The 27,409-nt window shown below is 23.9% G+C and overlaps 8 protein-coding genes across 8 annotated transcripts; 5 read left to right on the forward strand and 3 right to left on the reverse strand.

The window, feature by feature from the left end:
- Positions 1 to 523: 523 nt before the first annotated feature.
- On the reverse strand, positions 524 to 3,025 carry PBANKA_0212800 (alpha/beta hydrolase, putative; the record flags this gene model as incomplete). Its single annotated transcript, XM_034565463.1, has 4 exons — positions 524 to 1,295; positions 1,755 to 1,855; positions 2,002 to 2,763; positions 2,975 to 3,025. The coding sequence occupies 4 exons, from the start codon at positions 3,023 to 3,025 to the stop codon at positions 524 to 526; spliced, it is 1,686 nt and encodes a 561-aa protein (XP_034419854.1).
- A 1,572-nt stretch (positions 3,026 to 4,597) lies between these two features.
- Positions 4,598 to 6,198, forward strand: PBANKA_0212900 (conserved Plasmodium protein, unknown function; the record flags this gene model as incomplete). The annotated part of the gene is made up of 2 exons (XM_034565474.1): positions 4,598 to 5,758; positions 6,166 to 6,198. The coding sequence occupies 2 exons, from the start codon at positions 4,598 to 4,600 to the stop codon at positions 6,196 to 6,198; spliced, it is 1,194 nt and encodes a 397-aa protein (XP_034419855.1).
- Positions 6,199 to 6,277: 79 nt separating this feature from the next.
- Positions 6,278 to 8,864, reverse strand: PBANKA_0213000 (RNA-binding protein, putative; the record flags this gene model as incomplete). Its single annotated transcript, XM_034565485.1, has 8 exons — positions 6,278 to 6,331; positions 6,499 to 6,548; positions 6,665 to 6,722; positions 6,814 to 6,906; positions 7,054 to 7,119; positions 7,264 to 7,308; positions 7,416 to 7,469; positions 7,704 to 8,864. 8 exons carry the CDS (start codon positions 8,862 to 8,864, stop codon positions 6,278 to 6,280), a joined length of 1,581 nt encoding a protein of 526 aa, XP_034419856.1.
- Positions 8,865 to 9,460: 596 nt separating this feature from the next.
- Positions 9,461 to 10,715, forward strand: PBANKA_0213100 (signal recognition particle subunit SRP9, putative; the record flags this gene model as incomplete). The annotated part of the gene is made up of 5 exons (XM_034565496.1): position 9,461; positions 9,999 to 10,069; positions 10,167 to 10,235; positions 10,399 to 10,519; positions 10,675 to 10,715. Coding segments are annotated over 5 exons (303 nt in total).
- Positions 10,716 to 12,039: 1,324 nt separating this feature from the next.
- On the forward strand, positions 12,040 to 19,083 carry PBANKA_0213200 (conserved Plasmodium protein, unknown function; the record flags this gene model as incomplete). The annotated part of the gene is made up of 1 exon (XM_034565508.1): positions 12,040 to 19,083. The coding sequence occupies one exon, from the start codon at positions 12,040 to 12,042 to the stop codon at positions 19,081 to 19,083; it is 7,044 nt and encodes a 2,347-aa protein (XP_034419858.1).
- Positions 19,084 to 20,308: 1,225 nt separating this feature from the next.
- PBANKA_0213300 (1-cys peroxiredoxin, putative) lies at positions 20,309 to 21,211 on the forward strand (the record flags this gene model as incomplete). The annotated part of the gene is made up of 2 exons (XM_034565519.1): positions 20,309 to 20,515; positions 20,681 to 21,211. 2 exons carry the CDS (start codon positions 20,309 to 20,311, stop codon positions 21,209 to 21,211), a joined length of 738 nt encoding a protein of 245 aa, XP_034419859.1.
- A 623-nt stretch (positions 21,212 to 21,834) lies between these two features.
- PBANKA_0213400 (60S ribosomal export protein NMD3, putative) lies at positions 21,835 to 24,306 on the reverse strand (the record flags this gene model as incomplete). The annotated part of the gene is made up of 1 exon (XM_034565530.1): positions 21,835 to 24,306. The coding sequence occupies one exon, from the start codon at positions 24,304 to 24,306 to the stop codon at positions 21,835 to 21,837; it is 2,472 nt and encodes an 823-aa protein (XP_034419860.1).
- Positions 24,307 to 25,559: 1,253 nt separating this feature from the next.
- On the forward strand, positions 25,560 to 26,609 carry PBANKA_0213500 (ribosome biogenesis protein BRX1, putative; the record flags this gene model as incomplete). Its single annotated transcript, XM_034565541.1, has 1 exon — positions 25,560 to 26,609. One exon carries the CDS (start codon positions 25,560 to 25,562, stop codon positions 26,607 to 26,609), a length of 1,050 nt encoding a protein of 349 aa, XP_034419861.1.
- Positions 26,610 to 27,409: the final 800 nt, after the last annotated feature.

Genomic DNA, 27,409 nt, shown 5'->3' on the forward strand with positions numbered 1-27,409 from the left:
TTGTTTTTTTCTTTATTTTATTTTTTTGTCTATTTTTTTCTGGTTTAATAACAAAAACACAAAAAAAATACATAATATATTCACTATTGTAATTAAGTTAATACGAAAAATTTAAGAACTAGAATCTTAGATCCCTTGTGAAAAAAGAGAATATACAAATGGGGAACGAAAACAAATAAGAAAGCAATGCACAGAAATGAACAAAATGAACAAAATGAACAAAACTTAACAAAAAAGAGCATAAATTGGGATTCAGACATATATGGGCAGGAAGCAAAACAAAGAAGCATATGCATAAATTTTTTAATTATTATGAGAAAGGTGAGTTAGACCTTCTCTAATATATATATATATATATATAATCCTAATTTTACCAAATTAAACTGTCTAAAATTGTTATGCTTGAATTAAAGATTTGTTTTTGTTTGAAAGGGGTCGATTTTCTACATAAGGATGGACTTAGATGTCATCCCTTATATATGTACGTATTATTAATATTTTAGATTTTTCCAATATTTAATGCTTATATATTTGTATTGGTTTCTCTTTTTATACCATCCGAATATTGTGTTATATTAGTAACAAATTTATTATGTATACTATTCTTAAAGTTATAATATAATACACTTGATTTATATCCATTTTTTTTTTTTTCATATATCGCATTATGATATTTTTTATTAACTATATCAGAATCAGAAAGATTTTTTTGTTTTTCTTCTATTTCACTAAAATAATCAGATGCGCATGAATCATTATAATTTGTTGTTTTTTCATCTAGATGGAAATTTGAATAGGCTCTAATATATTTCGATTTATTATTTATATTATCATTTTTTTGTGTATTTTTTAAACATTTATTATTAAAAAAATATATTATTTCACGAACTCGAGATCTGCCATCTTGATTTTCATTATATTCATAATAATTTGTATATGATGAGGATTTGCTTTCAATATCTGTAAATGTTTGGTCGGTATATGAACCGCCTGTGTCTCCAATAGTTTGTGTTTTTTCTAACATTGACGAATTCGCAACTTTATTGACTGGATTGTTATACATTTCGGAATATCCTTTGGTACTATTTTCCAATACGGTACCGTTTTGTATTCCTTCATTACCTAGTTCATTTAACTTATATTTTTTATTCATTTTTTTAATTTTTTTGCACAATTTTTTTTTCATTTTATGAATTTTCTTTACATATTCATCATTGTACATATTGTTTATATATATTATGTTTTTTTGGCCTTTTTTTTTATAACCAAATTTTCTTATTTCAAATATTTCTAGCCTGAAAAGGGAAAAATAAAAGGGGGAAATATTACACTGATTTTTTAATCAATATAATATGTAAAATTCATAAGAAATATATAAAAGAAAAGATATTATTTTTTTAAAAGCGAGAATATATTGTAGAAATGGAGATTTATATTAGGAATATTTGCCTTTCAAAATATTGAGAAATTAACAAATTTGAAAGAATATTCCATATGCCTCCGATTTAATTAGAATGTGGGTTTCTGGAAATATATTGTAACAAAAGAGAAAATTATGGTGAAAAAAATATATGCATATATATAAAGGAATATAGCATAATATTTTGATGTTTTAGAATAATTTCACCATATTATAATATTTAATAACACAAATTTACTGTTGAATATAGTTTGAAATTGATGTGTGGTATCATTAATATTTGTGATATACAATATTATTAAAACTTTTTTTTTTTGGTGTATATATGCATTACTCTTTTCTTAGATAAGATAACGATAATAATATTTCTGTCTTTTTTTGGTGGCGTGATTTACTGAGAGTGCATAGAAAATTCTTTGTGGGGATAGCGATATCCTATATAGTAATAATATAAACAAAAATAAAATAGTAGTTTTATATGAATTTAGATAAATAAAATTTATTTTTATCGTTTTCGATTTAGGAAACTTTAGGGAACATTATAAATATATTTTTTTTTTTTTTTGTAGGGCTAAACTTACGTCAATGACATAGTAACAGTTGTGAGAAGAGTCTTCAGGATAAAATGAAGACTTAAATTTATTATTTAAATTTTTTATTAAATATTCGGAATGAGATGCATTTATTACTTCATCATCTTTACCATGTATAAGTAAGAATGGAGCATCTGAATCATCGTTATTGCTAAGGATTGTTAAATTTTTAAAATTGTCATATATATTTTCAATGAGGTATGAAGAATATGAAACATAATCTTCTACTAACTTTTCAATTGATATATATGGAGAATGTAATATAATCCCTCCTATATTATCGCCCATAATTTTTACATTATGAGCTAATTTAGTAGCAACACCAGTACCTATAGATCTACCAAATAGTATTATATTTTCAGGGTTTAAATTTAATGACTTTAAAAAATTATAAGCAGCTAACGCCCTTCTATTAATATTATACTGATTGGGCGTTCCTTCTAAATAGGATAAACCAAACCCAACATATTCTATAGCTAATATATTAACGTGTAAAAATTCATGTAAAGTATATAATTCTTCATATATTTGTCCTAAATCACAGGAATTACTATGAAAATACATAATTGTATGTTTAGTTTTTAACTTTTTAGAATAATAAAAAAATAAAGCTGGGAATTTTCTTTTACTTAATTCTTTTATATTTTCATCTTTGTTAAATATCTCGAATTGTTTATTTTCCAAATATTTATTTGGATTTATGTGTAAAAGCTCTGGGATATAAATTAAATTTTTCAAATCATCTTCGTACTACAATATAAGGGGATAAAAAAAAATTATAAAAAGAAGGAACAACATATATGAACATAACTATTATAATAATTTATGTGTATAATTTTTATCTTATAGGAAAATATTTTGGTTGTCTAATGTATATATATGCATATATATTAGCATTTTAGTGTAAAAAAATATGAACAAATAAATAATTGAATTATATATTTTTAATTTTTCTACAAACACTTGGCGAAGTAGGACGAAATAAGGCTGTGCTGGATAAAGAACTTCCCATGACCTTTTTTTTTTTCTTTTTATATTTTGATTTATGTAATATTTTTTGACAATAAAGTCACGATTTTTGTTGATACACCGTAATACTCTCGTTTTTTAGCTTTGTGTGTTTTTACAAAAAAATTGCAAAAAGGAAGTATTCAAAAATATATTGAATTAGTTGTTATTTTTATATAAATAATACAGATTAATGCACATATACTTATGTACATATGGAAATGTGTAATATAAATATGTGCAAATATTTTTATATTTTTCTTTTTCATTAAATTTCATTTGTTTTTTTAGCAACTTGGTAAATCATATATTCAATTGTGCATAAAATATATTTTTTTAATCGCAATTTGGCAAAGTGCGCATTTTTTACAGACAAACAGAAATACATTTTTTAAGTAATATGCAAAATGATAATATTGCATTATATATAATTATTTAATTCCTTTTTTTTCATATGAGTAAACATGTAGTAACCTATAACTTTACCAGAAAATCCAGCTTAACGTTTGCTATTACAAAATCGAATATATTATTCTTATATTTGCATATTTATTTATTGTTCATCATTTATTATTTCTTTTGATATATTGCCTATTTTTTTGTAATATTTTTTTAGTTCATTTGTTGCTACATTGCTCATATTTTATATTTTTTTAAATACACCCTCGAAAATCCACACTTTTACTTAATATGTGTAGAGTACATTTTAGTTTTAGTTTTAAGGGTTCGTGAATGATCAAATATATTTAACATTAATTTAAAGTGTTGAAAGAAAAGAATAGAGAAAATAACTGAATTAAGTACATAATTATATATATATATATATATATATATATATATGTCTGTGCATTTATGTGCATGCTATATCACCATAATTAGTTTTTCATCATTGATAATAATATTTATCATTCTTATATAAAGAGTTATTTATTATTATATATATTATTAATTATAAGAAAATGAAATAATATAAGGAAGGGATGAAAAACAACTGTTTAAAAAATAAGCCATGATAGTATTTTATTATATATAGAATGTATGTAGATATGTACAATTAATAAGGGTGTTTTCACCAGTTTTATAAAAAAAAATATATTCTTATAATTAATTTGAAACATGTAAAAAAATTTTAAGAATAATGAATGAAAAAAATTAACTAAAAAAATATTTTTCATAATAATGTGACCCTTTTTGCTCTCCATACATATACATATATTTATATATGAATGGCATAGGATTTTTAATACAATTCAATTAACTGAAAAAAGTTTATTCATGTGCTACTATATTATAATAGTATTTTTAAGTTTCAAAAGGGAAAAAAACAAAATAGGAGAAAAATAGTATATGGTAATTTGTGGGCATGGCGTTAATCTAATGAGCATAGTATACACACACAAATATCCTATTATATATTCGTGTACATATTTTCGATATATTTATAAATGAGCGATTGGAAATTTTGATATCTTAAAAGCATTATAATTTTTTTTAGTTATATAATTTTTGAAAAAAAAATAAAATGGCTTGCTAAAAAGTAGCTAACACTAATTTAAGGTCATAAAAAAAATATAAAATGGTTTGGATACTAGCCATTATTGTTTTAGTAAAATTGGTTATATGGCAATATGGAATAATAAGATGTTTTAATTTAGTCGTAAAACGGCCTAATGGTCTTTTTATAAATTTTAATGTTCCTGGAAATTATAATATAAGAAAAAAAAAATACATTAGTAACATATTTAAGTATAGTAATAAATTACCCATAAAAAATAATAAAATAAGGGTTTTATCGAATAGCCAAAATGAAACAATTAAAAACGAGAAAGAAAATAATAATATCAATACCAAAGATAAGAAGGAACAAATTTTAAAAGATATACAAGGAGTATGGAAATTTTATTTTCCATTGAGTATAATGGATACGGAATTCGGAGACGACAAAGAAAAGGATATCAATGATGATGAAAAAAAATGTGAAGAAAATTATGAAGATGAGGATGAAGTAAATGAAAGAAAAAAAAAAAAAAACGTACCACTTCAAGATGAAAATTATGATTATTCAAACCTTAATATATTAAGGGGCGAACGAATGCACCCATTACCTTTATTTGTATATAACTATGAGGAAATTATATCGGGATCCAACTGCACACGTGCATACTGGTCTATCGAATATTTTGCAAATAATATATATGACTGTACAATAAAGTTAATTAATAACATGAATAGTAAATATATGGTTATATTACAAGGGTATTTATTTATATCTAAATACAATATGTTAAACAGTAAAAACATTCGTTTAGTTCCTGGTCAAATATTTGGGAATTTATTTTTAGCAACCAATGGTAATGCAGAGAATAATTCAATAATTCCACCAAATATGAAACTATATGATAAAAATGATATCGAAGTAAAAGATGTTATGTCTATTTTTGAAAAAAAAATTCCCGAATTTAGAGAAAATAAAAAAAAAATAGAATCATTTTTGGGTGTTAGGAAATGGAAATATATAGGAATATCAACAGCTTATAGGATAATAGGAGAAAAAACAAATATTTTTAATATAAAACATTTATTAACTGGAAAAGATGAAAGTGTTATATATAATATAATGGATTTTGATAGGCTTAATTCAGCATATAATTCAAATAATTTTTCCAATTTAAACGGTATATTTAATTCATATTTTGAGGAACCTTCTCGTGCTGTTTTATCTCAAATCCTTAAAAATGTAATACATAAATAATAAAAAAATAAATAAATTTAAATACAAAAAAATATGATTTATTTTGATTTCACTTTTAAGTTTATTATTTTGTTTTTTTTCACATATATGCTACTCATTGTATTTTCAAGTGACACCATGCATATATTTGATATGCATACATAAGTTGTCTTTTTTATGAATTATTATTTGAATATTTAAAAAAAAAATTGCATATGTGTTTTACAATGTCTAATAAGCAACGTATAACATTCTTGTTATGCGTAATAATAGGAGTAGTATATTTTCTTTTATAGTTTATATTGCTCTACCTATTACTGTTGCTTTTGTTCATTTTAATGCATATTATGTTAAATTGAAATATAAAGATTGGTCACAAAAATAAATAAATTGATGTATATATTTTTTTGCAGCTACAAGATAAATCTATAAATGGGCCATTTTAATAAATATAAATTCAACAAAAGAAATGCAAAAAAATAGTTCAAGCGCATACATATGTAGCACACGAAAATGGGACGCTAGTTACTCCACAATTATTTCGTGTTCTTCATCTTCACTTTGGTTATCAATCCAATCCTGCAAATATTCACAATTCAAAGAGCATAAAGTAGTATGGATATATTTTTACAATGATAATAAATTATGCAATATTTTTTGTATCATATAAATGCATATATGGGAGAACGTGTGCAAATATACGTGTTAAACTCTTTTAATTTTTTTGAGAATTTTTTAATGTTTACGTGAAACGACTGCAAATTATTATTTAGCAAAACGGGTGGGAGTTTATTATCTGTTAATAAAAAAAATATAAAAAGTATATAAAATAAATAATAAAGGAAGCCACACTATTTCCATTATGCATGCCCCAATTGGGATATGCATATACAGTATTAATATAATAATTACCCGTGTTTTGGGGGTCGGATATGTTTTCATAAACATTTTGTATATGAGATTGTTTATTCTGAAAGAGAGATGAAAGAGGATAGTTATTTTAAAAATGGAATTAAAAAGTGTTATATATCCATATAGTATATTGTGCATATATATAATACTTGAGGAGGAAGGCATTGGGCTTTTAAATCTTGTTTTCCATCGTAGAAATATACTTCCAGCTTTTTATCATTTAATTCAACATCCTTAAAATACTGATAAAAATAAAAGTGTATATGTATATTTTAATGTTGTACCATCGTAATTATAAAAAAATTTAAGCTTATTTTATATGTGCTTTTTTTCCTGCTTTTTAATATGAATATCACATTAATTTTTGATGATTAAGTATTGAATTTTACCTCTATTATCATCTCAGCTTCTTCAACACCTTTAAATTTGACACATACAATTCCGTGTGGATGTTTCTTAAGTAAGGCACAAGTAAAAATATATTCAATTTGAATTAGTATGTACATGTATGTATATAATATATATGTACAAATATATAAAACATTTAATGGATTATAAATTATATGATATATTTTTAAACAATTTTTTATTTATAGTACTGGTATTGGGTAAACTTTGTGTACAGGAACATATTTCTTGATTTCCTGCGAAATATTTTATGTATAAAAATAAAATTATATAAATTTTATTTATTAAAATCGGATAATATACATCAACATATGCACATTTTGTGGCTATTCTTAATAATTACTATTTCAATTAAATTTTTTATAAAATCATAGAATGGATCTCCTTCATCGTATTTCTGTTTTCGAACAAAATAAAAAATAAAATTTGTATAAAATTGTGTATATTTGTTCACACACTTCACACATATATGCATGGCTGTGTTTGTATATTTTATTATTTTATTTTAAAAGAGTTATTTTTTACGAGGATGCATAAATATACATTCTATACAATTGTGGAACATTTATGAATCAACTACTCTTTAAATAGAGAGTTTAAAACGGAAGTATCTTTTGATATTTATCCTTACCAATGCGTCTTCATAGGAAAATGCGTTTCTAAAAATAACAATTTTTTTTTTTGATCCAGTATAAACTTCTCCCCAGTTTTGTAACCTGTATTGTTCATATTTTGCTGCTTGTATTTTTTTTTTTTTAATTAATATTTCTTCTTTTGATATTTTATGATGTTCTATTTTTTTATTAAATTGCGCTTTTTCCACATTTATCACGCAATTTTGTCTAAAATGAAATTTATCAAAATATTTAATTGCGATGTCAACACTTTGCGTGTATACATAAGTAACTAATGCATCACCTTTTACATTATTATTTTCATCATAATATATTTTTATTTTTGGTTTTGTAGTTTCAGAGTCGATTTTTATAATTCCAGCTTTTTTAAAAACGTTATTTATTTCTTCTTGTGTTACATCTTTAGGAAGACCATAAATATATACAGAGCTATTTTTTATTTTTCTTTCACATATTCCTTCTTCAATTTTTTTTTTTTTCCTTTCTAAATATTTTTTTTTTTTATTTCTTTTTTTTATTTTTTCCAAGTCTGCCTGATTTTCTTTGTTTTCGTTAGTTAAATTGGTAGCTATATTATTATCAACATTGTTATTATTATTATTATAAGTATCATTATTATCATATTCTACATTATTCCCATTAAGGAGATTCGTACTATATTGTGTTTCTTTTTGGTGAAAGTAATTTTCGTTAGATTTATTAACATGATTTTGTGTTTGACCTGAATTAGTATTGTTATTATTTAATTGTTTGTTTAAAATGTGATTATTTGAAGCGTCTTTTTCATTATTGTAACTAGAAGCTGTGTTATCAGTATTTGTTGTATTTGATTGGGTTGCTTGAAAGTGTTTTACTAAAGTTTCATCATTATATACATATTTCCAATTATTATCACCCTTTTTAAATATTGTTGTCATCATATTAATTCTCTTTGTATTCCATAAATTTATTATTTGATCTAAATTATAAGGCCCATAAGAATTATTACAAACATAAATTACCCATTCATCTTGTTCTTTTTTTTGTTCTATATATATTTCGTTAAAAGACGCTAAATTAGTAGCTCTGTTTTTTTCTTTTTCATTTTCTTTACTTTGGTTTTCCTCTTTTGTGGACTTAAAATTGATAAACTCTGCTTCACCTCTTTCTTTATCCATATTTTTTGATTTATATTTTTAACAAATACATTTTTAATTTAAAATTTGATGTTTCTGACATTTATGTTATATATAATATATATATATGCAATCTCTTGATAGCTTGGGTAATGTTATTTCGCCTTTATATCGCTATTTTTATTTTAAAAAAAATATATCCTATGTGAAACGACTTAAATTAGTTTTGTATTTTAAATAGAAAATAATACATTTCATTTTTTTTAAATATGAAAAATATTTCAATATAAAATAGCTTAATTAATTTAGTACAGTTTAGCTCAATATGATATAATTTATTGTAGCAAGTTTAGTTTGATTTGACATATTTAAATTTAGTTTAAATTTCCTAATCAGCATAATTTATCCTGATATAATTAATATAATTTTATTTTTTTTTTAAATAATTGGAATAAAAAAAAGTGAGAATTCAAACCAGCGAAAAGAGAGTTTTTTTAAGTTATGCTTTGAGATTTTTAGAATATATATATAAATATATAATTTTTAAAAAAGTAATATTAATTATAACTTTATGAATAGATATTGAAGAGCATCAAACCATCATATAGAAGAACTGGAATAAACATAATTATATAAAAAGTAATAGAAAAAAAAAATATATATGTACATGTATATATTCATGTGAATACATAAACAATTGTGGTTTAGCAGTAAATGCGTGGTGGTATTGAAGTCGTATAAATTTGTTGAAGTATTCTATATGTGATACATACATATATAAGCGAATATCAAGGTGTGTTTCATGCCCCGTTTAATATTTACTTAAATATTGATATTATGAAATAGTTGAAAATTCTATATTTAAAAAGGAGTAGAAAGGGAAATGCCTTAACCATTAATAAAATAAAACACACACATATGTATTACATATATATATATATAGTATATAAGCATATATTAAAAAAAAATAATAAAGAGGCATATATATATTACTGAGAGATCCATATCTGTATATGCATATGTATTGTGAAGAGACAAGAAAATATAAAACTTGTTAAACTATCTGCTTGATTGACATTTTAAACATACCATTATCATATTATGTTATATACATATATATTAATAGGCACCATTTTTTAAATATTTTTTGAACTTTAAACATTTTTTTTATTACAGTGGTATATGCAATATCATGGAATGATTTTATCCAAGCAACAAGGAAAATTGTTTCGGATTCACCAGATAAAGTATTATATTTACATATATATATGTGAAAAAATACACTTCAAGATTAAATCTGCGAATGTATACTTATTTATACTTTTTTTTTTTTTCAAATTTTAGACACGATATGTTATAAAATTACATAAACCAACTGACGAAATTATATTAAAGGTCACAGACAATAATAATGTAAGAATATTTTCAAGCCATAAAAAAAATTATTACTATACATTTTATCAATCGATATTATACATAATAATTTCTGCATAATTATGTGTGTATATTGATTTTCTTCCCTTTTAAGCTCTCATATACATGTATTTTTTTTTTGTGATATTCCCAATTTATATAGACCATAATGCATAGATTAAGTAAAACTGGTAACATGAAAAAACTTGAAGAATTTAATTCCCTTTTCTTAACATGGGGAACAAGTGAAAATCCAAATGAGCCATTCCCCTTGAAAATGAATAGTATGAGACAATAAAATGCATGTCGATGGTTTACACATGATATGATAAATATATGAAAATACATATAAAAATGTCAAAAAAATAATAATAGTAATCACATTTTCATTTCTTATTTATTTATTTATTTATTTATTTATTTATTTTTGAAAATGCAGATAAGGGCGCTACTGAGCAAAGAATGAAAAAGGTTAAATAGAAAAAGAGAAAGCAAAGATGTACTTCGTCCCCTTACTACTGAATTTATAAATTTTATTACATAGTCAGAAAAAAATGAAAGTTATTTTAAGAATATTTATATATATTTTTCTTTTTTCATTTTTTATATAAATTGAGTTCCTAACTTTATTTATTTGTTTCTCCCTTTTTTTCATTTATCAATACTTTTTTTTGTGTGTAATGGAAAATATGAATATTATTAAAGTAAATGAAAAATATTATTTTTTGCAAATGCAAAATATATATATACAAATTTTTTTTTATTTCCCACATGTGTTATTTATATAATTTTTTTTACATTTTAAATTAAAGCTTGTATCATACACTTTTTACTTAAAATTAGCATACTGAAAAATAGCCTTATATGTATATTAAGCGAAATAAAATTAGGATATTTATTAAATAAAAAATGAAATTCTTTATTATTTAATACTGTTTAAGAAAAAGAAATACTACATAAATAGAAATTATTAATAAATAGGCTGAATATAAGGCAAACAAGAGTGTGAACAAATCGATAGCATTTAAATACATATGAGGAAAAAATAAAAAACATATATTCATAATGTTACTAATTAAATGCTAAAATATTTTTACAAAAACGGTAATATTTGACTTTTATTTTTATTCTATTTTCATTAAGTTTCATATTATTTTGTTAAATATATGTTAAAGAATAATCAATATATTGTTTCACTCGTTTTACATTTCACACATGCTAATCATGTGTAAATATTTGATAATACATTTATTTTTATAATAAGCATATATAGAGAAAATTTGTATTTTTAAAATAATTACAGTTTATCTTTTCAAAAATACTGATTTTTTATGTCAATTTTTGTTAAATATGTATTTTTTTTTCACACATTAGTTTATATATTCATAGCGTGTTAACTTTTGTGGTTATATTATGCTTCTATAAATTATTACGTATTTATTTTGGTATTTTAAAATTGTAACAAAAAATAAAAGTTTAAAAGGATAAATAATAATATTAAAAAAAATGGATGGTAAAGAAGCATGAACAAAATACACTTCCCCCAAAAAAAGAAGAAAAAATTAAATATATAAATAGAACACGTTAAAATATATATATTAGTCATGTGATATTTTGCTTTATATTATTAAAGGAAAATAAAAGTGAATTTATTTTAAATGCGTTAGAAAATAGACCAGCAGACAATAAACAAAAAAAAATAATAAAAAGTAAAACAATTTGGCAATTAAATAAAAGGCGCTCACACATGTGTGCTAAGCATACATAATAATTCGAATAGTTCATGGTTAGATAAAGAATTAAAATGTCTGTCGACAAAAATGACAATGGGGCATATATTAATAATCCCGAATTTCCTTATAAAAATTTGAACATTGATAAAATAGAAAAAATTCGAAGAACAGGGAGTTTAAATACTCAAATATCCAGTGAAAAAAAGCAAAATAATAATGATACAAATAACAATGGAAATGCTCCTAAGCAATCCGGTTTACGTAGTTTGGGAAGTGCATTAAGTAAAAAATTAAGTATGTCCAAAAATTTTATTGAAAGAAATATAGAAAAAATAGCTATTTTGAGTAAAAAAAATGATAAGAATGCACAAAAAAATAAAACAAATAACAAAAATAATACTACAAATTGCGAAACTCAAAAGGATGGAAAAAAAGACACGAAAGATATAAAAAACAATATTTTGAATAGCGAAGTGTTAAAGAATAAAAATGCGAGCAATCCTACTGGAGCAAATAAAGCTGGTATTGCACAAATTGGTGACAATATAATTGCTAAAAATAATCAAAATAACTCATCTCATCGAAATACCGTTCTAAGTGATATGAACAAAAATGAAAATATTTTAAACAAAGGTCAGAATAAAAACATAGAAAATGACATAGTAAAAAGTAATAATTCACATAACAACACATTTTATAACACCAATTTGATGGAAGCGAAGAATTATGAGATTTCCAAAAAATATCAGAAAACAAGTGAGAAATGTTCAAAAGACCATTCTTACTATGATTTTGAAAGACCTAAAAATATAGTAAAAAATTTGAACCCAAATTATGAGGACAATGATGATAATATTTTTCATAAAAAACAAAAAACAATTTTAAATGAAGAGACAACAAATACAAATTGCAAAAATAAAATAATGAATAATATGATGGAAACAGGAGGCGATGAAGATCAAAGGAAAAATACTTTATCACTTTTAAAACAAAGTGGGAGTAATGATATACCAAAGTCAAACACCAGTGGGCGAACAAATTTTCAAAATGATTTTCGAGAAAATAATGACGCAGGAAAAGGTAAGCATATCAATAGACATGTTAGTGATAATAATGATATGAATGAAGAAACTATCGTAGATTATAAAAGTAAGGGAAGCTCTATATATCAGCCTATGGATCAAGAAGAAATTATAATTAAAATGAAAGAAAGTTCAAAATTAATTGGATCAAATGAAACATTTCAGGTGAAAAACATAATACGTACAAAAAGTGAGCAAGATAAACTGAAAAACTATTCTGAATTAGTAAAAAAGGAAAGGAATACATATAACGAAAACTATAATATATATAATATGGACACTACTCGAAGTAGTAATCGGAATACAGATTATGGTTCATATAATATATCTATTTATGAAAATAAATCCAGAAATATTACGAAAAATGAGAATATATATAGAAAAGATAGTTGTACTGATTCGATTTATTCTAGTATAGGCAAAGTAAAAAGAGAAAGAGGAGGTGATGATCATGAGGAAGAAGAAAGAAGAAAGGATTATGAGATGAACCAAAGAAATAATCATATTCAAAAAGAAAACAACACTGATAATGAACAAATAAGCTTAAATATTCCAATATCTCATAATGATAGAAATACATATAGTAGTACAATAATTCGAAAAAAAAAAATAGCAAGTGTCGAAAATCCAATAATTTTAGAAGACTCATCTATAGATCCATTGGCCAATTATAGCTCAAATAATAATAAAGAATATGAACTAGAAAACGGAAATAAAAAAAAAGACGGACCAAAGAATATTAGAAATATTAGCAATATGGGGTCTGAATTTTATAATGAAAAAAGTAAAAATATTGAAAATTTTCGAGAGGCTAAAATTAAAAAAGAAAAATCATATTTTTATAATATAGATAACCAAACAGATAATTTTCACGGAATGGAGAAAAATAGTGATAATGGTGATGTTATAGTTATTTCAGATAATGATATGGAATTAAATTTGCATTTTAAAAGAGCTGGTGATAAAACAAATGCTAACCAGAATGATAGAAAAAAATATCCAGAAAATATAAATGGAAAAATAAGTTATAATAATATTGAAAGTAATTTTACAGTTCAAAAATATGGAGACAAAAGCAGTGACCATACTTCATATGAATATGAAAAAGTATGTGAAGAGGAAACGAAAGAAAGATATAAAAATATTGAAGATGTTAATATAAATAATGTTTCAAAATTGTCAATTTTTTCTAATATATCATCAAATAAAAAAACAAAAATAAATGATGGTGATTTATCTAATGATAAAGGGGAAGTTTTTTATGAAGGTCTATCAAATTATATTGAAACACCAAATGACCATAACAATAAGATGAAATACATAAAGAAGGAAATAACAGAGGAAAAAGAAAATAACAATAATAATTATGATGATGATTATTTAAATTCTAATTACAATGCTGTTTCAAGTTCACGAAAAGCCGACCCCGGTTTTTCTGATGCTTGCGTTACGCCATCATGTGAAAACAATTTTGAAGTAGAGCTTCAAAATGATAAAATGGACAAAGATTATGAAAATAATGGAAACAAAAACGAATCTAATGATGAAAAGGATCGAGAAAATCATGATAAGGATCATATTTCGAATATCCCAGAAAAGAATAATTATTATAAATTAGAAATTAACGATAATGAATTAAACAATAAAAACGAAGGTAATAACACCTTTTTGCATAGTTCTAGTGATTCTTATAACCCCAATATGGCAAATATATACAGCAGAATATCAAATGATGTAAACACACAGAAAAACAACAAACTTGTAAACAAAAATTTGATAATGAAGGAATTATTTGGATCTAATTATGAATCAAGCTTGAAAAATGATCTTAACGAGTCTAGCAACATTTTAAATGAAAGTAGTTGTGCAGGCTGGAGCGAAGAAGGAAAACTATTAGAAGGAGAAGATAAAGATAGTGCGAAAAAAAAAGGAGTAGAAAACGAAGAGAAGAGCGTGAAAATATATTCAGTAGATGAAGATACACAAAGACATGTATTGGAAGGGGAAAAAGAAATCAAGAAAGGAGTAGAAGATAAAAGAGATGAAAATAAGGAAGAAGAAAATAAAATAACTAGAAAAGAAGGGCATCGAGTGCATGAATATATAGAAGAATTAAATGAGGAAAACGATAATACATATGGGGAATCTTTAGATAATGATAAATCTATTATAAAAGAATCTGAAGAACTGCACAATAGATTTCATTTAAAAAAAAATGGAAGCAATATTAAGGATATGCTTGATATTGGATTAGAACATGATGAAGATTCATTACTTAAAAGATACGAAGAAAATGCATCCCCTCGTATTTTATCTAAACCCAATTTTAATAATAGAACTAGTGAAAGTAGTTATTATAAAAGTGATATAATGAATCAAAGCAAAAAAATATCTTTAAATTCGAGAAGTGATATATCTTTTATGGGAAAAGAAAGAATAGATGAAATTAACTATTGTGAAAATGGGCAAAGGGAAAATTTTCATGATAGCTCAAATAAATATAATATGAATAAAGAATATATATCGAAAAAAGGATCTCATTATATTAACAAAAGTACAATCGAAATGAAAAAGTATAGAAACATGTCAAACAATTGTAATGATGGAAATGGAGAATATACAGATAACTTTGGTATGGATCGAGATGCAGATAAATTTTATGATGCAGAAACAGAAAAAGAGAATATTTCAAAAAGAGGTCAAAATAATATAATTGATCGAAGAAATATATTGAATAACAAAATCGCTAGAAGATCCGAAGGACAAAGTCATAATGAAGAAATAATAAAGCACGATGAAAAAAATTCGAAAAATTATACATATAGTGACTATATAAAAAGGGGAGGAAATTATTATTACAAAATTTTTGAGAGAAATAAAGTTAACAATTATGAAGAAAAAATAGGAAATGAAAGGATAAACAACAGAGCTGATTTTAATGAAAATGAAAATAATAAAATGGATAATTTATTTGGAAAAAGTAAGTTGTCTAAATATATAGATAATAAGTTTTTGATATATAAAAACAATTTGTTTAATAACAAAAATGAATCTAATTTGGAAAGAGATATGATGTATAGAAGTGAAGATAAAAATGATAACATTAATAAGGACTATGTAGATGACGAAAAAAAGGATTTAATCGATTATATTAGTAACAATTCTAGTTATATTATGGAAAAAAAAAATTCTACAGATAGCACTGGAACACTTATTAATGGAGATAATTTAGATAAACAAAATAAAATGATGCAAATTGTTGATATGAAGAGCAGTATAAGTGATGATTATTATTTGGATTATATTAAACGCCAAGGATATAATGAAAAGAATCGAATCGAATGTGATAGTGGAGCGAGAAGTTGTGATGAAAAATATATGGAACATAATAATAATATAGATGTAAAAGATAAAACACATATTATGAATAAAAAAAAGCGAAAAAGCAATAATGAAGAAACAGATTTAACATATAATACTAAGAATAGAATAAAATACGATAACCATAGTAACAGTAGGGATTTTTTTGATGGCATAGAGAGAGGTGAAAAAAAAAAAAAATCTATGTTAAATAATGTAGAAAATATGAACAGTATCAATGATGATAATAGTTTGAACATGATGGGAAATATGAATAGTCTTGAAAATATGACCAATCCAAACAATCTAAACAGTATGAACAATTTAAATAGTAGCATATCCTACAGGCGCAGCGAATGTTCAAAGGCGGAACTTTACTCAAGCATCAACGAAACGCGAAACAGCAGCCAAACAATAGTTTCTAAAAGGAGCAAATATGCTTTAAAACAATCAAATGCATCTTCTATACTAGACGAAATTCCAACATTATTTAATTTTGTTAATTGCTGTTCTATTATATTGGGATCTGAAATTATATATGTTACAGATGAAACATATGGAAAATGTGAAAATATTTTAAAAGATAAACCATTTCATTCAAATGTGGAAAGGGGGTACTATGAATTTTGTTCTAATGATTTATACAACGTTTTGGATGATAAATTAAAAAGCACTGTGGGAAAAGGGAATGAACATGGACAATCTGAGACTGGAGAAAGAAAAAAAAAAAAAAAAAATAGCAATTCGTATTATAATGCATCTCAAAAATGTGATGATTATAACTTTGATGAAAAAAGCGATCTTAGTATTGGGAAGAATGAAGAATGCAATGAATTTAATCAATTTGAAGAAGTTTCAAGATATCGAGAATGCCCAGGATGGTTGACTAAAAGAAGGATAAAAAAATATTTTGATTTTTGCATTGTGAAACTGTGCAAGCCTACTTTAATTAAAGGAATAGACATCGATACAAATAATTTCTTAGGTAATTATGCTCCATATGTTTCTATAGAAGGTGCATATATTGAGGATGATGATTTGATGAGCTCTGAAGCATTTTCGAAGTATGTGGAGAAAATAAAAATAGAAAATAAAATAAAAAGAGATAAAAGAAGAGCTAGTGAAATACGACGAAATACTTCCAATGGTGTTAAAAACGATGATTGTGATGATGATGATACTTTTTCGTATTATAATCAGAAAGAAAAAATTGGAATAAATAATATCTCAATGGATAGAATTAACCCATTTAATGATGCAGAAGGAAAACAAGAATATCACCAGGATACGAAACATAATAAAAGAAGTTTAAGTACTGAAAGAGGTAGCCGTTGGTCAGATAAAGGATCAGAAAATAACTTGTCTAGATCTAAGGAAGAAATAGAAATAATGATAAATGGAAAAAAATATTTTCAAAGAAATAAATATTTTTATGAACCCATATTAATCGATCCTACTGATAAGTCAAGTGAAGAATATGAAAATTATGTAGAAATAATAAAATATAATGAAAATTTAAAACAATTAAAAGATGGTAATATGAAACCTACATCTTTTGTAGCCAATGGAAATGAGTATAGATGCATAGAAAATAAATTGTATACATTAATAGATGTCACTCGGGAAATAGCTAGTAAGTACCCAGATATACATAGTAAAGCATTGATGAAAAAAGTATCGAATGATGTCAAAATTACTAACGAATTAAATGGAGAATATTCTAGTGAATCAGTTCATAAATGTGTTGATCAGCCAAGTAATGATTTTTTTAAAGGAAAAATCGAAAATAGTGATGATGATGAATTTTACAATGATATATTAGATGGATATAGTTGCAATACACTCTATTTAGACAATGATTATTCAGTAGAAAAAAGGATATATAATACATTACATAAAAAATATCAATGGGTATCAATTTTAGAAGATGAAAGAATGAATCCAGGATTTAAAAATTATAATCATAATTGTTTTAATATAAATACATGCAATAAAATATTTACACATTTAATAGTATGTTTATTACCTGATGGCGGAATAAATAAATTGAGAGTATATGGAGAAATAAAAATAAGTAAAAATGAAAAACAAAAAAATTATAAAAAAATAATAAATGTTTCTAATATACTTGATGGATCTAATGTAGTATATACTACTGATGAATTTTATGGAAAATCCGATAATATATTAATAGATCAAAATTCAAAATATGTAATGGGCTGGCAAACAAGAAGATTAATAAATCGGCCTTTAAGATATGTTGATAATTTACAACTAAATAATATATCATCAATTTTTTATAATAATAATTATTGTATAATTAAATTAAGTTATATTACTAACGTTAAATATATAGAAATTAATACTATTTTTTATGAGTATAATTTTCCTTTATGTATTTCTATAGATCATTGTTATGTGAATGATATTCATGCTGAAGAAAAATCAAAACAAATGAAATATTTTAGTGATAATATACATAATATTGAATGGAAAGAATTACTACCTTTATCATATATTAAAGGAAATCATATAAATTATTTTACTATTACTTCAGCAGATTTTAATGATGAGTCTTCCAACTCTTTACCTTCTTCTCATTTGCGACTTAATATATACCCAGATGGGGGTATAAATACAATTAAGGTATTTGGAACAGTTATGGAAATTTAGTGTAATATAAGAAGAATAGCGAAGGGAATGGCTTATATACTAATTTATGTATATCGGGTTTTATTGTAATACATTTTTATTTTACATGAACAAGTATGCACTTATAGAAATGCCACTTTTTTATGCCTTATCCCCATATACGAATATGTCTGAATGAGCTCATAATGCGTTTTGTTTGAGGGAAGGCGCTTGTAATTTGATAAACAGATTCAACGAATCCCATTTCGTTTTACTTTCTTTTCTTTTCGTTTTATTTTTTTGAATTTTTTTCATGAATAAGAAATGGATTCGTTTCTAACTTTCGCTACGCCATGATGGGCCTATACATACGTATAAGTGTCCCTACATGTATGGCTTTTTTTTTTAAACTTCGATGTGCAATTTTTTTCCAATTTTCATTTTACACAATATAATTGTGTTGTATTTTGTTGTACATACTTTTTTCTTTCGCTTTATTTTTTTTTTATTCTCATTTTCTTGGTAATTATCGCATATTGTGATAAAATATATTTTTAAAAATTTAGTAGCAAACACGTTTATTAATTTGAAATAGAAATAAGTAACTTGTGCATTACTGAAAATATCATTAGTATGCCCATAAATAAGTGGAGGTAAATAAAAACAAATAGGTAACATTTTTCGAAAATACAGAAAAAGGCAAACAGCATAAAGGGCTATATTTTTGAACATAGGTGCCCTTAAAGTTTATTTATTTTGTAATTTTGTTTAATTCTATTATTATCTTTTGTACATAAAAATAATTTTTTACTGCTAAAGAGAGGGGAAATACTATGAAAAATAAATTTATGTATCTTAAGTTCAATCATAGTAAATACATGTGCACCTGCTTGTATTATTTTCTATTATTTTATGCTTTAAATGTAAAAGGATGATATTAATAAAAAGTACTTGTAAATGATAGAATGTTTTGTTCCTTTTTTATTCTTATACTTGTATATATTGATTTATCCATATATGTTTTATAGCTAACAAGGTAGTGGAAAAAAAATTTATATAATATTTTTTAACATATTTATTTTGAATATACATATGCGTTAACTTTAGTGCATGTTATATGAAATAAGTAATGAATCCATATGAATATTAGATTGAAAAAAAATATATAAAGAGGGAACAAAATTGAGCAGACTTTATTATCCCTTAAGAATTTGATTTTTTTTTTGTATTAATATATGAGTTTACTTTGGATAAAATCGTGAAGAAAATGAAAAGAATAATAATTCTAATTTTCCCCATTTTATTAAATGTTTATTTATGTTTTAAAAATTTAGCACATAATAAGTCATTAAATTTTGTATCCAAAAGGTGGAACTTCAATAACCGATTTTCGCACAAATTGGGGGAATCAAAAAGTATAGACTTGGCAAATGATATTAAAGAAAATGACTTAATCCCAAATGTAAAAGTTATGGTAAAAAAAAAACTCTGAGATTAAATCTATGTATTTTATACATTAATTTTGTCAAATGATCCAATTTATTCTGAATATTTTCATTTTGTAAAAAATGTATAGAAATATCAACATAATTTTAATAATATTGTAGAAATTACATACTTCTAATATTTTTTTTAATAGGTCGATGTTGGTAACATTGGAATTGTTAATAACTTTGGGGAAGAGGAAAAGAAGAGCCCTATTGAAGAATCCCCCTTCAGATCAATTGACACCCATGAACTATTTAAAAGTAAAAGAATTTTACTGATAAGTTTGCCAGGCGCTTTTACGCCCCTATGCACATCAAAAATGATTCCAGAATATGAAAAAGAATATGATAGTTTTATTAGAGAAAACAAATTTGATGATATATATTGTATAACTAATAATGATATATATGTATTAAAAAGTTGGTTTAAAAACATGGACATAAAGAAGATAAAATATATAAGTGATGGTAATAGTTCATTTACTGAAAGCATGAATATGCTTGTAGACAAATCGAATTATTTTATGGGAATGAGACCATGGAGATATGTTGGTATAGTTGAAAATAATATATTAATTAAAATTTTTCAAGAAAACGAGAAACAGCATAATATTCAAACAGATCCATATGATATATCATCCGCTGATCATGTTAAAGAATTTTTAAAGCATAATAAAATTTGATTTTATTAAATATATAAACAAGTTAATATTATAAAAAAAATATTTTTCAATATCGCTTTTTTGTAAATTTTTTTTTTTGAGATGTTTTTCTCTTGTAATGCACACAAAAGGTGTGTTCACATTTGTCTTCACCTTCATTTGAATATTTACAAATACTTTTTACGTAATTTTTATATAGTTTTATATATTTTTATTAAACTAAGTTTTGGTTTATTTTATTAGTTTTATTAAATTCTGTACAGCATGCACAATGTGTGTATATTTTTTATTTTATTCCCAAATCCACGATCAGGAATTTTTTAATTGGATTGATCTTATTTATTTATTTATTTATTTCAATTTATTTATATTTTTAAAGGTTTATATATGCAGGTAATAAATATAAGTTCAGTCAAATGTGTAGTGTGCTTGCCATAAGGCGAATGGCACTTTTCAAGAATTTTATAAATGCGTTTGGAAATTAAAAAATATATAAAAAATGTAGGAATATAAAATAATAAATGTGTAAATAAACAAATAAAATTGATAAAACTATAAAAATGTATAAGTAAACAAATCTTGAATTATTGAGTGCATCGCTCAAACGGTGCACAGTTTGATACATTTATGCATCCATCTGATGTTCAGGATGAAGTAATTTTTAAATTTTCTAAACCTAAACAATTGTTATTGACAATTCTATTGAATATGTCCTCATCACTAATATTTTTCAATGTTTCAATATTATTGTTTTGGATTTTTAATTCATCTTCTATTTTTTTTATTTCTTTTGATTTAACTTTATCTATAATAATAATATTATAATTATCATTTTCTTCGAGATGTAGACTTATATCATTATCAAAAGAGTGTTTTCTTAAATCGTAAGCATTGACATAATCTCCTGGATTTAAGTATTTTGCATTACATGTTTTTGTTAATATGGTAGATCCATTAGATTCGTCATATAACTCAACATATGCATATATAAGTTTTTCTAATTTTACTTTCCTCGTAGCTGATTTACAGCTTTTTGTATCAGCTAAACTGCTCTGGTAAATGTTTGTATGGTATGACTGATCTTCCGAAGATGCATATTCGATTACTTTATGCAATTCGCTATCATTTTGTTCAGAATCTTCAATGCTTTTTGTTTTACGTTTAAGTTTGTTTATTTGTTCACTAAAAGTTTCATTGGTAAATTCTTCCATATCGCCAATATCACTATTGTCTCGATTGTGGCGTTTCTTTTTATGTTTTTTGATATTTTTTTCTTTTTTAGTATTTGCTTTTTTAGAATTTTCTTCAGTGTTAATATATTCAATGTTTAATATTAAAAAAGATTTTGCATCACTCTTATTGAGTAGTGCTACGAATGGGTATTTATTATATTTTTCTTGCGATATATATACACTTTTTGCTGATCCAAATGGATCAACTAATATGATAAAAATAGATACGTGGAGACATAAATAGAATGTACTTTTGATTCCATATTTGATAGAGAAATCTTTGGGAAAAAATATAAGATCATATTTACAAATAGGGCATATATCAATAGAAAATGAATATAGATAATTATAAGTATTATTATTTGCATCATGATTTATTAAATGTTTTGAACTTTTACATTTTGAGATAGTTTTACTTAAAATAAAATCACAAAATTTTAAGGCATCTGTTCTTGACAAGAAATGGAAATCTAAACCATCAGGGTTTGAAACAATATTAATTATATTTTCATTCACTTGAGATTTTAATAATAAGCTTTCTAAAAACAATAATGTTTTTTTATGATCTACTTTTTGTCTGACTGATACGCATGTATTATATGTATAGGGTGTATACTTTTTTTTGCAATCGTCACATTGTGTATATTTAATAACAAAATGTAATATAAATTCCATTTCACTAATAAAATTATTTATTAGTTCTTCTTGAACCGTTAAATGTATTTTAATTCTTTTACTATGAGGTTCTGTATATAAAAATTTCGAATCTAAAATTTTTAATTTTTTTAACTTTGTCACTTTTTTCAAGCATAAGGCTAATAATTCTTTACTCTCTAATTCACAATATACCCACTTATTATGTAAATACCTTTTACATTCTCTACAATAGTAAATTAGATAAGTATCTTTGTTTATATTCATACTATTGCTTTCAATATTTTGCAATAAACAATTATTACACATTTTCGAATTATTTGCTATTATATTATCTCCGCAAAGTATACACTGGATTATTCGATGACTAGTTGATTCTATTTCATTTGAAAAATCTTTATCTTGATAATTCATTGATGGATTAATTACATTTTGCTCTTCATGTTTGATTTGATGCAATTGGTTAGAAGTGCCAGCATCGTTTGTGTGGTTCTGTTTATTTTTCTGAATTGTGTTCAGCATATCTACAAATGATGATGACATGTAGTTTTTTAGACTTTCATTATATGATTGTTCAAAATTAATTCGTTCATTATTATTTGTTTCTTCATCTATGGATTTACTTTGCTCACCCCATTGTCCATCAACATCAGTTCCTTCATTAGTACTACTATCGCTATCTTTATAATTGCCTCCATTTTTTAAACTATTTATTTGTCCATTTACACGTAATATACTTTTTATTTCCTTTACATTAAGACCGTTTGAAATTTTTATTTTTTGATCATTTTCTTCATACTCTCTTTTATCATATACTTCGTAAGGCGAATCCTTTTTGCAATCTTTATAATCATGTGTTATGCCAGCTTGGGGTTTATCATATGTTAAATGAACTTCTTCTTTTTCATTATAGTTATTAGATATATTGGCATAGTTAAATGAATTGATATTATCTTTTAATTTGGCTTTTTTTTCAGAACTGTTTGCAAAATTATTAGTGCTATTTTTTTGGAGTACCTTCTCTGGGATATTATTGGTGAAATAATCCTCTTTCTTCACATCTTCGTCGAGAAGAAAACTCACCATTTTAACAGTTTTTTTTTTTATCGACGTTTCTTTTATTTCTTCAGCTTCCTTTACCTCTTTTACTTTTCCATTGCATTCACTCGTATTGTTCGTTTCGATACTATTACCATTTTTGAGAAAACCTTCTTTTTTTATTTGGATCATCTTTGCGAATGTATAGGTATTGAAAGAGACATGGAAATGCATATACATATGAATACTTACATATGTATATATATATAGAGTGGCGATTCTGTAACCAAATAATGCCTTGTATTTTTCAGATTATCTCAACAGTTATGAGAAAATATGCATTTTTTTATAAGGAGTTGTTTTGCTTGTAAAGTAAAAATTGATCGTTGTTTTTTCCCTTAAATGTATTTATGTATTTTATACCTTTATGTTTTTTTTGATGTAGCCGTTTTTATAATTTTTAACATATTTGTTTGGTTCATTTAAATTTAATGAATTTCTTGCTCAATTCGTAATATTTTCATTAACAATTTTAAATCCCAAAAAATACATATATAAAATATAAAAATATGTTTTATTTTTTTCCAAATCATTTATATATTTTATTATTTTTTTAAGGTATAAATATTTTCACTGTTTATAATATATCTTTTCAGCATGCTAATTGATTGAAATATTTATAAATTTTATTTAAAATTCAGTTATTTTTATCCCTTTTTTACTCATACAATCGTTTGTATATATTTATATATTTTAAAAACAAATTCCCAATAAAATATATAGTTTTTGTCAATTTTTTCCCAATTGTGATTTTGATCTTATTATATAAAATATGTATACATATCTATAAATAATTCATATCAATATATTATGCATACATAATATATATAACATTAATGAACGTTACGAGTATTTTTGAAGCCTACAAATAATTCCTGCGAAAATATGAAAATCTCCATAAATAAAATTCATTTTTTATAACAATTAATTTGTATTTTATTTTTTTTTGCATTATAATTATTTCTACATTTTGAAGTCTCATAACCATTTTATTTTTTTTATGAGAATTTCCTGAATTTGGTAGATCAATTTGTTCAGAAAAAAAAATTATTGTTTTTTTAGCAGGTTTATAGATTTGTGATATTATTTTAATCCATATTATTATTATTGTTGTTGTTTTTATTTTGAATATATTACTGTATTTTTCGCTATTTAAATAATTACATAATTTTGTTTAAACTGGTAAATTTTAAGATTTTTGTAATGTATGCAGAGGATATATATTAATGGCAATAATTTTATAATGCGAGTAAAAAAAGAACTGAATTATATTTCTGGCGCATTTTAACATAAATATTTTAAAAACAATTCGTATGTATATGTATGTAATGGTACATTTGGTCAATAATGCTAATTATATATTATATAAAATAAGATAAAATATAATGGATGAAAAAAATAACGATATAAATGATGAAACTGAATGCATAAAGGAGACAACTGTGAAAGTGGTGGATCAAGTGAAGGAAAAGGAAAATGAACCTACTAACGATTTGCCTTTAGAGAAAAAAAGGAAAGAACACGCAAGCAACGATGATTTACCAGATCCAAAGAAAATGCCCTTGATCGAAGAAAGCGAAGAAGAAAATGAGGGAGAGAAAGAGGAAATAGAAGATCCATACCTACTAAAAGACGCGAAATATATAAAAAAGAACAAATTATGGAAAACGAAACAAAGGGTCCTAATCGTAAGATCACCATTAAAAAAAAAAAACTGTCAATCATTTGTTGACAATTTAAAACTATTATTACCTCATCATAAAATGGAGAGTAAATGGAGTAAAAAAGGGAAAAAAATAGATTTAAGTAATATATGCTATAGTCGAAATTGTAATAATTTAATATTTTTTGATATAAAAAGAAATCGTTATTGTTTATGGATATGTAAAAATATAACTGGCCCATCATTATACTTTGAAATATTAGATTATATACCATTGCACAGTTTATCATTCCCAGGAAATTGTTTATTATATTCTCGCCCACTTTTAATATTTAGCAAACAATTTGATGAATTAGAGCATTTAAAATTAATAAAAGAAATATTTATACATGTATTTGGAACACCTAAATACCACCCACTAAGTAAACCATTTTATGATCATTGTTATAATTTTTATTATATTAAAGATTTAATTTATTTTCGCCACTATCAAATTCTACCTACAACATTAGCTGACTCGAATAATATTAACAAGCAAAAACTAGTGGAAATAGGCCCACAATTTACATTACATATTATAAAAATTTTTGACCAATTTTTTAAAGGAAATGTTATATATGAAAATTTGAAATATAAAAATTGTGAAACATCAAAACAGAAAAAAATTAAACAAAATATTAAAAAAAAAGTTACTAGTATCAAAAAAAAAAAATCATATGTGAGCAGAGTTAAGTTCATTCACACCCCAATAAAAACAGACATCGATTTTTAGCATATCAAAGCATTGTTCAGCAATTTGTACACGTGTGTTTGTGTTTATATTTATGACTCTGTAGAAGCAGAGCGGCCTATCATATTTTATTTTTTATATAATTTTTTTTATTTATTTTTTTGAATTTATGCAAATATGTGTTGAATTATGTATATAATATGTACATTATTTTTTCTTGTTTTTTGACACCATAAAAAACTTGACTAATTTTTTTAAAATAAAAATGATGAAATAATTTGGTTATACCTTTTTTTTATTGCATAAATATAATTATATTTATATATGCATTTTGCGTATTCAAAATAATCTCCATATAATACAATTTTTTATATTTGTAAACATGCCTAATAATGAACATGCTATTAATACAAATTTCAATTAAAACATAAAATTGATAAAAATCAAATTGTCAATTTAAAAAAAAGAAAACAAACTTTATGTTTTACGAAATATAGCGATAAATAGGAAAATATAAGCAAAAAAATATTTATAGTGTTAAAAAAAACTGTAAAATAGATAAAATTGTAATAAGATAGAACGTATTTTGTTCACTACAATATTTATAGGAAACTCATTGCAAAATATATAATTCTTTATAATACGTCTGTGAAGCACGCTGCATTATTCAAATAAAAAAATATAAACCTAAATTGGGTAAAAAATACAAACATTTCAATAATATTGTATAAAACTTATATGTGCATTTTCATTTTTTTCAATTTTCCCCTTTTTTTCAGCTTTTTGTTTTATAATTTTTTATGAAAAATAGCGCTATTTTTTTTGTTATGTTTAAGAGAAAT

The sequence above is a fragment of the Plasmodium berghei genome, assembly GCF_900002375.2.
Source record: "Plasmodium berghei ANKA genome assembly, chromosome: 2".
In the NCBI taxonomy this organism is placed as follows: Eukaryota; Apicomplexa; class Aconoidasida; order Haemosporida; family Plasmodiidae; genus Plasmodium; species Plasmodium berghei.